This window comes from Microchirus variegatus (assembly GCF_963457635.1).
Source record: "Microchirus variegatus genome assembly, chromosome: 19".
In the NCBI taxonomy this organism is placed as follows: domain Eukaryota; kingdom Metazoa; phylum Chordata; class Actinopteri; order Pleuronectiformes; family Soleidae; genus Microchirus; species Microchirus variegatus.
In genome coordinates, this window is record NC_139820.1 from 8155508 (window position 1) to 8170837 (window position 15330).

The window sequence follows — 15330 nt, forward strand, 5'->3', positions numbered from 1 at the left end:
CGCCCGCTGCGTTAAAAGAGCTGTTTGAAACTTGAAAAACAGGATGAAGGATTTACATGTGGCAAAAACAAAAGTGACGTACAGAGAGGAACGCAGAGCAGTACTAAGGCGGTGATTTTTCTTTTCTTTTTTTCTCTTCTCGTGCTCGATATTATCATTTGTTTACATTTTTAAGTATTATACGACAGTTCGAGTCTGTTACCCATTGTGCATAGTTACTCTTTAATAAATAAAGAATTCATACATTTCAAATCACAACTCCTTTCCTGCTTTTTATGTGTGTGTGTGTGTGTGTGTGTGTGTGTGTGTGTGTGTGTGTGTGTGTGTGTGTGTGTGTGTGTGTGTGTGTGTGTGTGTGTGTGTGTGTGTGTGTGTGTGTGTTGTTCTTGTACTTGTGGCATACTGAGGACCAGTGAGGGTTTTTAACCAACAGAGTGAGGTCATTTTTACGGAGTGAGGACATTTTGGACGGTCCTCTATTTGTTTTCATTGAAATCACTTCCTTAGGTTGCTATAACATGCTATACTCAATTTGTCAAAAAAAAAAAAAAATCACATTTTGGACGACATAGTAGTATGACGATTTTGTCAAATTTTGGACCAAATTTTTTTTTTCAAATTATGGTCGACAGTATAAGTATGATGTTTTTGTAAAATTATTGACCAAATATTTAAAAAAAAATTAATAAGTTTTCCAGCCCCTTTTGCTCTGGGGCTCCACCTGCAGACATTTTATGGTACTGCAACCAGTAGTTCTATATAGATGTCATTCATAGAGAGATATTTGTAATTGTGTTGATTTATAAAGTGGAAATGCTGATCCTCACTTTGTGTGGGTGTGGGTGTGGGTGTGTGTGCGTGTGCGTGCGTGCGTGTGTGTGTGATTGTTTTTGTCCGGTTGACTGCTTTATAGCGACGGCTAATGTTGGCTGTGGTCAAATGGAAGTTTGCTACTCGCTGAACAAAAGAGGCATTTACTGTGTGTTGTGTGTGTGTGTGTTTTGTATTTGTGGCTTTGTAAAGACCAAAACTTGTACCAATGGTTGGTCCTCACACCTTTAAAGGGCTTTTTTTGGGCGGGGTTAAGAACTGATTTTAGGGTTGGAGTTATAATTGGGTTTAGGTAAGGGTTAGGGTAAAGGTTAAGGTTAGTGTAAGGGTCTAGGGAATGCATTATGTTTATGAGTGTCCTCACTATGACTGCTGCACAAACGTGTGTGTGTGTGTGTGTGTGTGTGTGTGTGTGTGTGTGTGTGTGTGTGTGTGTGTGTGTGTGTGTGTGTGTGTGTGCTGATAACTGCAAGCTTCTAGATTGCACGTGATTGTGGGTCCAGTTCCAGCTGCTGTTTTCCCAATCGGAGTTATTCATTCACCGACATCATGACTGGAAGAGTTGTTTTTCTGGGTCTCCTGCTCATTTGTCTCACTGCAGGTAAATGTTTTTTTTTTTGTTTTTTTTTTGCATATGTTCTAAAGTACAGTTTTAAGCAGACTTTAGATTAAGATTCAACACATGGTTTATAGGTTTTACTGTCTTACGCTGAACCGAAGCAAAACAGATCCCGACTGAGTTGTGATACTTTTATAAGTGCTGTAAAAGTAAACTGTTTTTCACAATCTTTCACAGACCTCCTTCATAGTTTATATCGTGTTTGTCTGTTTCTGTACCTTTCTTTCTTTTTATACATATGTGGTCAAATGGAATTCTGCTACTCGCTGAACAAAGGACTGAGTGAGAGAGTGTGTGTGTGTGTGTTGTATTTGTGGCTTTGTGAGGACCAAAAATTGCACAAACCATACAGAGTGAGGACCTTTTGACAGGTCCTCACGTCTTTAAAGGGCTTTTTAGGAGGTGATTTTAGGGTTAGGGTTAGAATATACACTACCGTTCAAAAGTTTGGGGTCACCTGGACAATTCTTTTGTGTTTTTCCATTAAACATCACACTTTTATTCATCAAAAGAGTTGCAAAATGAATAGAAAATATAGTCAAAGACATGGACAAGATGAGAAATAATGATTTTTATTCAAAATAATCATTTTGCCCTTTTGTCAAAGAACCATCAAGCTGTGCTAACATCATCGCACAAGGGTTTTCAAGGGTTTTCTAATCATAGATGGTTGCTGGAAATGGGCCTCTATACACCTATGTACATATTCCATTAAAAACCAGACGTTTGCAGCTAGAATAGTTGTTTACCACATTCATTTAATGTTATATTCATTGAAAAAAAAGTGTTTTTCCTTCAAATATAAGGACATTTCTAAATAAGTGACCCCAAACTTTTGAACGGTTGTGTAGGTTTCTTGTATATTTGCAATGATGGATTATCATTAGTATGGGTCAGTATCTGTATATCAGTCTCAAAAACTCAAAATCCGATAAAATCCTATAAAGCTCATGCACAGACTGTAAAAATGTAAATTAAAAAAAATCAACAAAAGCATGTTAGCCGAGGCTGTTTATTATATGGTATTGTCTCATCCATAATTATTATATTCTAATTATTTTTATATTATTTATTATTATTATCATTATTATTATTATTAGGGTCTCAAATGCAATATATAACAGATTTAATTATCAGGATACATTCATGTAATTGAGGTTTGTTGTTGCGTTTGTGGTTTTAGACCAGGCATAGATTCTGGGTAAGTGAGGTTGTGTAAATTTTGATGTGGACTTTGGTACGGTCCTTTAACTTTACATTACTTATTCAAACATGTGCCTCTTTTTTTTTTCTTTTTCTTTTCTCCCTCCACAGATGCAGTGAACATGTCAGGAGTCATGAGAAAGGTGACATACATACATGTAGTATTATTATTAATATTATTATTTTCTCTCCACGGAAACTCGAATTTGACCCCCTTAAACGTTGCGTGAAAACGAACGAAAATTGCCACTGGTGAAAAATTTGATTAAAAAAAAAAAAAAAATCCAAAATGGCTCAGTAGCGCCCCCCACAGGCGAAACCCCTATGGAGCGGGCCAAAATTTAGTTGCGGCATATTTCGCATATTCATTGGGGACATTGTCTGGCCCGAGACGAACAAAAAATCCTCTTGACACCATGACCTCAACTCAACAGGAAGTCGGCCATCTTGTATTTGGCGTACATCTTGGCGCTTCGTAACTGAGCTTGCTAGCCTGAGGGCGTTTATGCTAGGAAGACGAAAAATGCGTCAAATTGTACTTGTTGTTATTTTTGTTATTATTATAATTATTATTATTATTATTATAACGTCTTCTTTCTCTTGTTTTTTCCCATCAGCCCTCTTGTCCTGACGCGGCAGAGAACATGGCATGCCCGATGAACTATTTGCCCGTGTGCGGCAGTGACGGCGTCACTTATCCCAACGAGTGCGGCGTGTGTGTGCAGAGACAGTGAGTACACACAGCTGCTCCTCTCTCATAACACGTTACACAACGCCCCAAGTTTACTTTATGGGGGGAAATAAAAACGCATGAAAAAAATGAACACAAGTCTGGCTGACAACAGCACATGATTTCACATAATAGTCTTAAGTTATTAATGCTTTGGTTTGTAGGTGAGCAGGTTTTCACTATCACATATTTACTAGAATAAAGTCCAAGATTTAAACCGATTCTCGTGGGGTTCCTCATTTCATTTCTGAATTATTGTATATCGGATTTATACTAAGTATTTTAACTGATTTGTCCTTTATTATGCCCACAATTAGTTTCATTGTACTCAGAAGTTCATGTTTTTCCTCTACGTATTCCATCTTGACCTATATCTCAGCGTCTACACTAAATAAAAGTGCTAAGTAGAACCTATGGTTCTTTGGTTTGCCCTCATAAGAGAAGCCTTTTTGGCTCCAGGTAGAACCTTTTTTTTACAAAGGTTCCACCTGGAACCCTTTTAAAACCCTTTATTCAGGATTTTTTTTCGGAAAAACTTACTCTCCAATGCATTTCCAATGAGGATTTTGGGGCTAGCTCAAACGTACTTGCGTCATACGTAAACTCGGCAAAGAGAGGAGGAGTCACATCTCCCGATAAGTTGTTCGCCTCCCAGCGCACTAAGCGACGCTAACTGCTAACTGTAACACGGAGGATTGTGCACGTTTAACCGGTCCCGTCACGAAGTGATAAGTGCACGTGACTTTACCAGTGCCACGTTCACGTTTTCACAAGTGTTAGCTGCATCGTAGGTGACGTTCGTTAGCTTGTTTGCTAACATTGTTAACGTTTGTATCACTCAGGGTTTAACTGCAGGTTAAACTTCATGCAAATCAAACACAATAAACTGTTTTGTGTAAGAAAGCATTGATCTGCACGTGTAGAAATAAGGGTTCCAAAAGGGTCATAACCTCTACAAGGGCTGAGGTTCTAACTGGAACCATTTGCTTCTGAAAAACCCTTTCCGGAAGAAAGGGTTTTTCAAGGGTTCCAGTAAGAACCATTTTGATCCAGAGAACCCTTTAAAACCTCTTTCCTGAATAAAGGGTTCTTGGTGGAACCCTCCAAAAGGGTTCCAGGTAGAACCTTTATAAAAAGGTTCTACCTGGAACCAAAAAGGGTTCTCCTATGAGGACAAGCCAAAGAACCGTATATGGTTCTACTTAGCACTTTTATTTCTAAGAGTGTAAGAGCTATGGTACACTCTTAGAAATAAGGGTTCCAAAGGAGTCCTTCTACAAGGGCTGAGGTTCTACCTGGAACCATTTGCTTCTGAAAAACCCTTTCCTGAATAAAGGGTTTTAAAAGTCTTGGTGGAACCCTCCAAAAGGCTTCTCCTATGAGGACAAGCCGAAGAACCTTATATGGTTCTACTGAGCACTTTTATTTCTAAGAGTGTAAGATGCATTTAGCAACACATCCAATTCTGCACTTAATTCATTATTTGACTGGACTATCTTCAATTCAATTGCGATGTATCATCTTGTCTTTTTTTTTTGCACGTACACTGGGCTGAGCTAACAAGAACAAAAAAAAAACATGATCCAAGAATAATCACAGCCATGTTATGATTGTTTCTGCAGATTAAGCAAGATGGACATTTTGATCGCCAAGGACGAGACGTGTTGATCAGTTGCAGGATCCCGTCGCGCGTCGCGACATCACGTTTTTGTCGATCTGTCACGGGGCAACAATAAAACGTCCTTCAGCATTCGACGCCGTTTTGTGTCATTTCCTGCTTTTGTAATGAATGGAATCCAAGTTGAACATGAACAGGAAGCCTGTGTTGTCTTCTAAAGGAGTACAACCAACAACAAAAAAGTGCCAGAATTGCATGAAATAAAATGTGAAATCTCAGGAGAAAGAAAAGAAAAAAGGCTTTATTTGTAAAAGGGGGAGGCAGGAGGTGAATGAACAGTTGGTCATCTCTGTGGGTGAGCCGGTTGTTTACACTCCTTGTACTGAGTAACACAGTGATCAATAACGTGTGTGTGTGTGTGTGTGTGATACAGTCGAACTGAGAGTGCAAGATAATGAACTGGACAGAAGAAGACAGAAGCACATGTACAGTATACACACACACACACACATTGGGAGAGAGGTCTTAAAACAAAGTGTTGTAACCTGAAGCCAAAGGTCAAATTTTTGAGTCACATGCTTGAAACCAGGAAGCCGAGGAAGAGGCATCAATCCACGATCACTTCCTTTATCTGAACAGTGGATCAGAAGCGAGACGTCTGGTCGTTCGATTTATCAAGAATGATCAGAGACCAAGCGGGACACGAGTGAGTACTCTTTCTGGTTTCTGTTAAAGTGTCGTCGTGTTAACGTCAGTCATTGGTGAAGCGATATTAGAGGAAAGATAAACGAATATGTATCACGTACTTTATTTGAAGTTAATGATTTCCAAATTGCACAAACACGCAGTCATCAGTCCTGATGTCTGCTTCCCGTCAGCCTTTATCCTGTGTATGGTTTAGTTTGAATAAGTTTTGTTATCTCGGCAACTCTCAGTTCAGTTCAGGTGCACCGTGGTCTCTATCATTCCAGCTCAGTCACAGTACATTTGTTCCTTCTTGTTCTCTGTGTTGACTTCCTCCGACCGCACACAGTCTTACGTTGCATCATATTCATATTGTCGTTGTTGTTTTTTTTCTCTAGGACCACAGTGCAGGACTGTCAAAATGGACTCTCTATTGACCTGTTCTTGCACATGTCTCTCATCCCAGCAGTAAGTTGATCAGAAGTCAAATAGCTGAACATTATCCACTGTGTTGATGATGAAATATGCCATGTTTTTTTTTTTTTAAAGGATGGCCTCTTATTTCAGTGTATTCCACATCTGTAAAAATCCAGTATACATAGTACACTCAACAAAAATATAAACCCACGAAAGAAAAACTCATAGTTATTGTTATGTGACAAAACAGAGCAACTATCCAAAAATAACAACTTTATCAATAAAGTGGCTTTAATTTGTGAGCATTATGATCAATTTCAAAACATAAGTCCTGGAGTAATGGCAGGAAGAACACAATGGGGGTCGATGATCCAAGTTCACAAACTTCAATAATGTCCACCATTAGCCTCACGCAGAGCGCTACACCGGCGACGCATGGACATCACCAGGTTGTCGATCGTGGCCTGGGGGGCCTTGTCCCATTCCTTCTGCAGAGCCACTTGGCCGTTCTAGGGAACTGGAACCCGGTTCGCTGTCGTCCCGGTTCGCTGTGACAGTGCAATGATGCACGTTCGGTTGCGTTGCCACAGCTGTAACGCTCAACCCAGCACTCAGCATGCCAATGACACGCTCCCTCATTTGTGACATATCTGTGGCATATTGATAAGGGACAAAAGTCCACATTTTGGTGTGCCCTTTTATTGACCAGACCATAAGGAGTGTCTGTGTACTGGTCACACATATTGATAAGTGACAAAAGTCCACATTTTGGTGTGCCCTTTTATTGACCAGACCATAAGGCGTGTGTGTACTGGTCACACATATTGACAAGTGAGAAAAGTCCACATTTTGGTGTGCCCTTTTATTGACCAGACCATAAGGAGTGTCTGTGTACTGGTCACACATATTGACAAGTGACAAAAGTCCACATTTTGGTTTGCCCTTTTATTGACCAGACCATAAGGAGTGTCTGTGTACTGGTCACACATATTGAAAAGTGACAAAAGTCCACATTTTGGTGTGCCCTTTTATTGACCAGACCATAAGGAGTGTCTGTGTACTGGTCACACATATTGAAAAGTGACAAAAGTCCACATTTTGGTGTGCCCTTTTATTGACCAGACCATAAGGCGTGTGTGTACTGGTCACACATATTGACAAGTGAGAAAAGTCCACATTTTGGTGTGCCCTTTTATTGACCAGACCATAAGGAGTGTCTGTGTACTGGTCACACATATTGACAAGTGACAAAAGTCCACATTTTGGTGTGCCCTTTTTTTGACCAGACCATAAGGAGTGCCTGTGTACCGGTCACGCATATTGACCACCACTCTGCCATGCTCCATGGCTCTCGTGAGTTGAAATACTCAATCTGAGATTGTAGTCAATTGGAGTGGCCAAGTGACAGTGGACTACTGGGTTTGAGCAAAACGAATCATTCCATAAACAAATCTGAGAAAAATGTCATGACATTCTATTTTTGTTCAGTGATTTTGTCAATTGTATTGGACACAGGAACAGAGCAAACACAAATGACACACATAAGCCTAACCCTAAATCAGAGGATGATAGTTTCCTGAAGCTTAAGTTCAGCGTGGCGTCACAATCTAACATGTAGGTGGGGCTGATGAGCAAAACCCACTGAGGTAAAATGAAAAACTGGCCAACACTGAATGGAAGCACGGGCTAAATGCAGCAGGGGTTGATTGTGAATGGGTGTCAGATGTGCAGAAAGGCCTGCAGCAGCAGCAGCAGTATACCTGTCAGTCACTTACAAAACACATGGAGAAGAGAGAAGAGAGGCACAGCCAAGATCCTGAAACAACATTACTGTATTTTTCTTGCAGGCATTTATTGTCGGAGTGCTTTCATTCCTCCAGAGAAGATCACAGACACTGGCCATTGACCGCAGACTGCCCTTCCTGGGCGGACGCTTTGCCATTGTGGTGTAAGTCAAGTTTTGGCAACAGTGAAGCTCACTGGTGTCCACATCTGCAATGTGTCTTTTTGCTTTTGTTTATGGCACACTGTCTTTGCTGCACCACAGGCCTTTGGACACTATCGGCAGCCTCAGTAACCGCTGGTCCTATGGGTTTGCATTCGGCGCCGTGTCCAGCAGTGTCCTGCTGCTCTTCTCCGACAGTTATGTCCCCTTCACTGTCCCTGCCTGGGCGAGAGGTATCCACTTTGCTGTTATCCACCACGCCTTTACTATAATATATGTGTATCGTAAATATAAGTTGACTGAATGTTTCTGATCCTTCACAGCTATAGTGTACCTGATTGGAGCTTTAGAAGTGGGTCTGGTTTATTTCCCTTTCTTTGCCTGTCTGTCCACGCATTTCAGAGCAGCTGGTGCTGTGCTGGGGATACTCTACTCTCTGTGCTGGTAAGAAGTCATTCATATTACACGCAATTAGTTTTTATATAATGCATGGTGCAGTATTATAATGAATGGATGTAGACTACCGTTCAAAAGTTTGGGGTCACCTGTACAATTTGTTGGCGTTTTCCATTAAAACTCACTTTTATTCATCAAAAGAGTGGCAAAATGAATAGAAAAATATAGTCAAGACATTGACAAGATTAAAAAAATTGATGAATTTTATTTATTACTGTCGTCAAAGAACCAGAAAAACTGTTTTCAGCTGTGCTAACATAATTGCACAAGGGTTTTCAAGGGTTTTCTAATCATCCAATAGCCTTCTACAGTCTTAGAAATAAGGGTTCCATAAGGGTTCTTCTACAACGGCTTGTGGTTCTACCTGGAACCATTTGCTTCTGAAAAATCCTTTCCTGAAGAAAGGGTTTTTCAAGGGTTCTTGGTAACACTAATGGTTCCAGTAAGAACCATTTTGATCCAGAGAACCCTTTAAAACCCCTTTCCTGAATAAAGGGTTTTAAAAGGGATCTTGGTGGAACTCTCCAATAGGGTTCCAAAAAGGGTTCTCCTATGAGGACAAGCCAAAGAACCATGTATCATTAGAACCCTGGAGAGATTGTTGCTGGAAATGGGCCTTGATACACCGAGGTCGGTACATTTTCCATTAAAAAACAGAGGTTTGCAGCAAGAATAGTCGTTTACCACATTAACAATGCATGGAGTGTATTTATGATTAATTTAATGTTGTATTCATTGAAAAAAAGTGATTTTCCTTCAAAAAATAAAGACTTTTCTAAGTGACGCAACACTTTAGAGCGGTCGTGTCCATGTGCATAATCAAATGTTGCTCCCTTTAGCCTGATATAACTGATTTAAGACTTGTCGTTGCTGCTTGTTCGTAGGATCGTCATTACAATCTGGGACACGTTCACTTGTCCTGGTGGAAAGGTAGGTGAGTACTAAACCCACGCAGGCTTGTGAAAGTGCAATGTGCCTGCTTTTTTATTTTTCATGAGAGAAAACATCAATGGATTAATTTTGTGTATGACTCTAAAGATATTAGGCAAACATCAGAAGATCATCGTCCAGTGGCCCTGCATCCTCTCCCTCATCTTCCTCCTGGGTCGATTTGTTTACATGTTGGTTAAAGATGTGCGAATACGCCTGCAACTGGAACAAGAGGTGTGTTTTGCTTTGTTTTACATCAAATCGTCTTTTTACTTTACCTTTGTTTCATTTTATTATTTGTGTGAGAATGTACAGTATTTGCTGAATCTGCTGACAGGACATTGTGGAGCTGAATGAGCACCACCAGGTACAGCATGTGAAGACACTGCTGAGGAAAACACCTGCACACAGGTACAATGATAATACTACTACTGCTAATAATAATAATAATAATATAACATTTTAATAATAATATATTTATTGGTACCAAAACACCCAGGGTCCCCTTACATGGCAGTTAAACCTCAATATGTAATATGCAGCAGAGCAATAAAAAATGTATATATGATAGATATTTTTTTTCTAAAATACTTAAAATACAATATAAGGTCTGTTTAAATAGTGAAATATGTCACTTTGGACAGATGTGTTTTGAGACTCATTCACAAAGGATAATGTAACAGTTTGAGCTTTCTGACTTTGAGGATTCATCATGGTAAAAAGTTGTCAATACTGAATTCTCACACACATTGTGTGTAGTAATACAGCTCAATCAGTTTGATGTGTTTGAAGGTAAAATTTAGGTGAAATAACTTTTTAGTCTTTTTCGTTGGCAGAAATCAAAGATAAAATAATAATAATAACTAGAAAAGCACTCGGAGAGTGCAGACCTCCGCCAAGGGCCCCCCCTCCACCCCTCTACAGATCACGCCCAAAATTAAATCACTTGTTCCTGGTCCCATTGCGGACATTTCCTGAAAATTTCATCCAAATCCGAGTTTTTTCGAGTTATGTTGCTAACAGACCGACAGACAAACAAACTCCGGCGAAAACATGTACATCCTTGGCGGAGATCAATAATAATCAAAATAATTTTGTATAAATTAGCTTTTCAACTCACGTGAGGAACTGGGTGAGCTCTCCAGTGGCAGCCATTTTGGACCACCATGCTTTTACAATAGCCCACAATGGACAAACTTTGGACTTTTGATGCTAACAGAAGCCTACATAGGTTCACCAATAAATGTAAATTATACATCGTATACACTGTACCTTTGTTGTTAAAGTGCAGCATCCAATGTTTTGGAGCCTGTATATCCACTGTGGTTTTGACCTTTTATGTTGGCAGTAAGCCGCTCAGCTGGTTCCAGAGACGAGTGTATTTGTGGGATTCTCACTTCAAGTTCCCCAACAGGATCATCGGCACGGCCATCATATCCCTCATCGGCCTCTATACAGTAAAGGCCAAATGAACCAAATGTCTCACCTGTTGACATTGTCTCACATCTGCTTTAGGAGCTCATTTTTTTTCCTTTTTATCGTTTCTCCAGATGACTCTGGCTGATTACATTCTCAGTAATGTGGTTTTTGACCGAGTCGTCACGTGGAAGAACACACTGCAATACCTGGTTACCTCCTGTAACCAGACGGAAGCTCTGGGAGCCATGATACCACAGCTGGAGGAATTCATTGATGTGGCCAGAAGTGAGTTGCCCTGCAATATACAGCCTGGTTTTTTTTTTTACAAGCTGAGAGATAAATAATAACATCATCTGTCCTTCATTTGGAATAAAGAAAATATGTTCTTTTTTTTCCAGAGTGTTGGCTGGCTACTACCATCTTTGCCAGTCTCAACTCTGTCGCCTACACTTTCCATGTATTGGTGTGTTACAGGCAAGTGATCACGGAAACATTACAGAAATGGAAATAGATTCAACGATGCATTTTGCAGCGACGTTCCCCCTTACGCGATCGCACGCTTTGCTCGTGTTGCAGGAAACACTTGAAGAGACTGTGGAGAGGACAAAGGGGTTTCATTCCTGAGAAGTTTCACAAACCTCGTTCAGCTGTCAGCGTAGTAAGACGTACACGAGACATGCATAATCCCAATCTGGCTCTGGACACCCGGCCATCTCAACAAGACAAAGACATCACCTCGTAGAACACAACGCTCCTAAGACGTGTCCAAAACTGAGGCCTTCAGCCACATTTGAACACTAATACAAAATGTAGCACAACATTAAAGCTCCCATAGATCGGAAGTTCCAATTCACGCTGTTTTTTGGTGTGTATCTGCACCATTATGAAGCCCTAAAGTTTGGAAGAACTGGGGGTGAGATTTCGGTCTGAAACAGCGCGGCTGACGAGAGCTTCAGTGAGGAGAGATTTGTATCGCCTCATTTGTGGCAACTAGGAGGTTTTTGACCATAAAAACAAGTTAATGTATGTAAGTAGACCTCCATAACTCACATATATGTGCGATAGGACCACTCTATGGGAGCTTTAAAGTAACATTTAAGTTTTTTTAATAACCCAGTCACAGGCACACATACAATTCCTCAAAGGCCCAAACACTGGTGTTTTGAATTAACTACAGAAATGTTAAAAAAATGTACTTTTGTTATATGCTTAGTTGTCATACCTGTTGGAAAAGTGTCATAGAAATGTAGTTTCTGTAGTTTTTTTTTTTCCTTTCACAGGCTTCCATTGCTCGATATTCTGGGTGGCAAATCGCATTTACACTGTGGGGTAAGGTTATCCTTATTTTGGGACTAAATTATTGTTTTCCTGCAGCTGCGAAAATGAAACCAGCATCAAATATTACAGGAGTAACACGTATACGTCTACATAAACAAAGGAAAATAAATATCATTTCATTGCATTACCCAATTATGATGTAAATTCCTAGCATTTAATGTACTACATGTGACATTTGGGATATTTATGAGGATTTAATTAAACAGCATCAGTGAATACTTACTATGCAATTAAAGGAAACTGTTAATCCACAATATAAAAGTAGATTTTTCCTCTTTTTTTTTTTTTTTAAGGCTATCTGATTGTCCACTTTGTCCATTTCCTGATTTCCATGCTATTGGCCTATGGGCTGGTTCTTCCTATACAGCATGGACAAGTAATGAGAATGCTTTCTAACCTGGGAATAATTGTGTAAGGCTGATTTCCTTGTCGTTTGCATATGAGTGCATTGGTGGATTGACGGATGGACATCATTGATCACAGATATTTACTCCTCTCAGACTGACCATCGCTCTGGTGACTGGCCTGTTGATTCTCCAAATCGTTCTGGTGCAGATCTTCTTCCTCCAGGACAAATTATCCCCGACAGACAAAGAAAAACCTCTGGCTCTCAACAACAGGTAGATATATTTTTAGTACAGAACACACTAAAACTCAATTTCCCCCCAAAAAATCACTCTCCTTCTTTGTCTTCAAGAAAGGCGTTCCACTGCTTCAACTACTTCTTCTTCTTCTACAACGTGGTGATGGGGTTCAGCACCTGCATCCTGAGGCTCCTGTTGAGCATCGTCGTGGGCACGTGGCTGGTGTCCAGAATAGACCGAACCATCATGCAGAGAGGATATGAAGGCATGGATGCAGGTGAGCCTCAAATCATCCTGAAAATGGCACTGTGGAAAGCATTATCCACTAGATGGCAGTATTTCAGTAAGCATCAGCACAAGACAAGAACAACAAGCTTCTTTGGTAGAACACATTGCAACTGGAGGACACAAATTATGAACCAGTAATACAATAAACATACAAAGCAATACATATTTCCCACATATTTCAGGCTACTCGACGTGGATCGGGATGATCTTTGCCGACCACTATCATAACAATCCAGTCATGGTGTGTTTCTGTCAGCTGCTGGTCTCCAACAAGCTGGAGAGACACAGTGAATCGGCATACGCCACGTTCAGCAACAAGCCACCTGGTCAGTTGTGTTCTCATATGCATGCATGCCATAATGTTGGTCTCATAATGTTGGTCTGTTGGTTCATTCCATAATAATCTCTAATGTGTAGCCTTTTTGCCTTTTCAATTCGTGATCGCAACACAGTTAGGCCCCTGTTTGCCCGTTGTTTGAATTGGTTTGAAAGTAGTATCTATCTATCTATCAATCTATCTATCTATCTATCTATCTATCTATCTATCTATCTATCTATCTATCTATCTATCTATCTATCTATCTATCTATCTATCTATCTATCTATCTATCTATCTATCTATCTATCTATCTATCTATCTATCTGTACCCATAAGATTGTAAAAGGTCATCAGTTATGTTGTTTTCTGGTTGTTTTATCAACTGCAAACAGCCTGATTGTGTTCCTCTTGTCTTTACTCCCTCTATGACGGTGAGGGTCAAACTGGCGGCCCACGGCAAGTGGCCTTGCGGCCCCCCCAATCAATTACATGAGGCCCACTACTTAATATCCCATTATAATGAAAAAAAATCTTCTTAAAGGTGCATGATGTAATAAATCTAAAGCAACTGGCCATAAAATCCTCCTAATATGTCACAGAGACTCAGGAATAATGTTCATATAACAAACTGAACTCACCAACAACAACAGTACAGCCAAAATATTTGCATTAAAAAAAAATATTTTGCAGACTGCAAATCATGTTTATGTTTTGAAATCATGTTTTGGCGTCAGGTGGCGCCACCTAACGCTGTCTACCAACCATTGCAGTCAGTAGAGTCTCAGCTGCCGAGCAACCACGGGTTGCCAGTTACGTCAGAAAACCAAACATAAAAGACCTCGGTATTTTGAATTTGAATGTAGTAACCCTTTTTGGCCACATTCGTACATATGGTGCCTTTAACATTAAATAACATATATATATATATAAGCGTGTGTAATGTTTTAATTACAGTTGTCTGCATTATTATTACTTACTATTTAGATTTATTTCTCTGTGTTTAATAGTAATACATTTATTTTTCATTATAAATGTTGTTTTTATTGTGAAGAATAGACTGTTTGATAGCAAAACAAGCACTTATACTTTGAATCGCTATGAAATATCATTATAAATATGTTTATTGTGATATTATGATGGAATATTGTGCTATAATTTAAGGTGCTTTTTTTCTCTAAACCGGCCCCGTCTTAAGTAGACGACACTCACTGGCCCCAAGGTCATTTGAGTTTGACCCCCCTGCTCTATGATCATACTGCTTGAGTTTAAATGTTCCTACGTTTCATCTCGCCACGATTTATGTTGTATCCAAAATGATTATATGACAATATTTTATCAGATGTGCAATTCTTTACTCGATATCTTTTTTTTTCTTCATTTCTAGAACCCCCTGTGGACAGCAAGGCAAAGAGACGCTGGATGCTGTTTCATACGTTGTTGAGAAACCCTCATCTGATTCCTCTCAGAAAGCACCACCTCTCCTCATTGCACCAGTTACAAGCGTCGTTGTCTCCCCAGTCAGACACGGTGGTGCGGGCTTGGGTCATGGCCTCACAAACACAGAGTTACCCCACAACACCGCAGCTACTACCGGAGATCACAGTCACGCCAGCAGAGGACTGTTGAAGAATATCTTCCAACCAGGAATCCAGAGTTGTACTGTACATAATGCACTGTATTGTTTTAAAGGGAGCGCCGATCATAACATTTTATAACTGGCACCAGATATTGACTGTATGCAGGTTTTTGTATTACATTTTTTTGTGTTGTCTAGAAATCTTTTATTATGTGATATCTCAACAGTTTCCTTGTCAGTTCTGACAAACAAACCTTGTCAGAAGAGGCATTCTAAATTAAAATAAATAATAATAAATAAATGTATAAATAAATAAATAAATAAAATGTTTAACAGACATACAGATGTGGCCCTTTGTAAACTATCCTGCCAC

The 15330-nt window shown here is 39.8% G+C and overlaps 3 protein-coding genes across 3 annotated transcripts in view; all 3 read left to right on the forward strand.

Moving 5' to 3' along the window:
- The window catches only part of LOC310940749 (phospholipid-transporting ATPase ABCA1-like), a 34114-nt gene extending 33916 nt beyond the window's left edge, over window positions 1-198 (forward strand). Inside the window, exon 49 of the mRNA XM_083905745.1 lies at window positions 1-198. This exon is cut by the window's left edge and continues 2331 nt beyond it. The gene's annotated coding sequence lies outside the window, so the exon portion shown is untranslated.
- Window positions 199-1380: 1182 nt separating this feature from the next.
- spink4 (serine peptidase inhibitor, Kazal type 4) lies at window positions 1381-3387 on the forward strand (the record flags this gene model as incomplete). Its single annotated transcript, XM_083905675.1, has 3 exons — window positions 1381-1432; window positions 2765-2796; window positions 3271-3387. 3 exons carry the CDS (start codon window positions 1381-1383, stop codon window positions 3385-3387), a joined length of 201 nt encoding a protein of 66 aa, XP_083761801.1.
- A 2474-nt stretch (window positions 3388-5861) lies between these two features.
- Window positions 5862-15007, forward strand: stra6l (STRA6-like; the record flags this gene model as incomplete). The annotated part of the gene is made up of 18 exons (XM_083905676.1): window positions 5862-5874; window positions 6035-6153; window positions 7950-8050; window positions 8150-8280; window positions 8371-8491; window positions 9388-9433; window positions 9542-9667; window positions 9771-9844; window positions 10782-10890; window positions 10984-11137; window positions 11251-11326; window positions 11429-11510; window positions 12133-12181; window positions 12484-12601; window positions 12691-12810; window positions 12888-13051; window positions 13245-13388; window positions 14766-15007. 18 exons carry the CDS (start codon window positions 5862-5864, stop codon window positions 15005-15007), a joined length of 1989 nt encoding a protein of 662 aa, XP_083761802.1.
- Window positions 15008-15330: the final 323 nt, after the last annotated feature.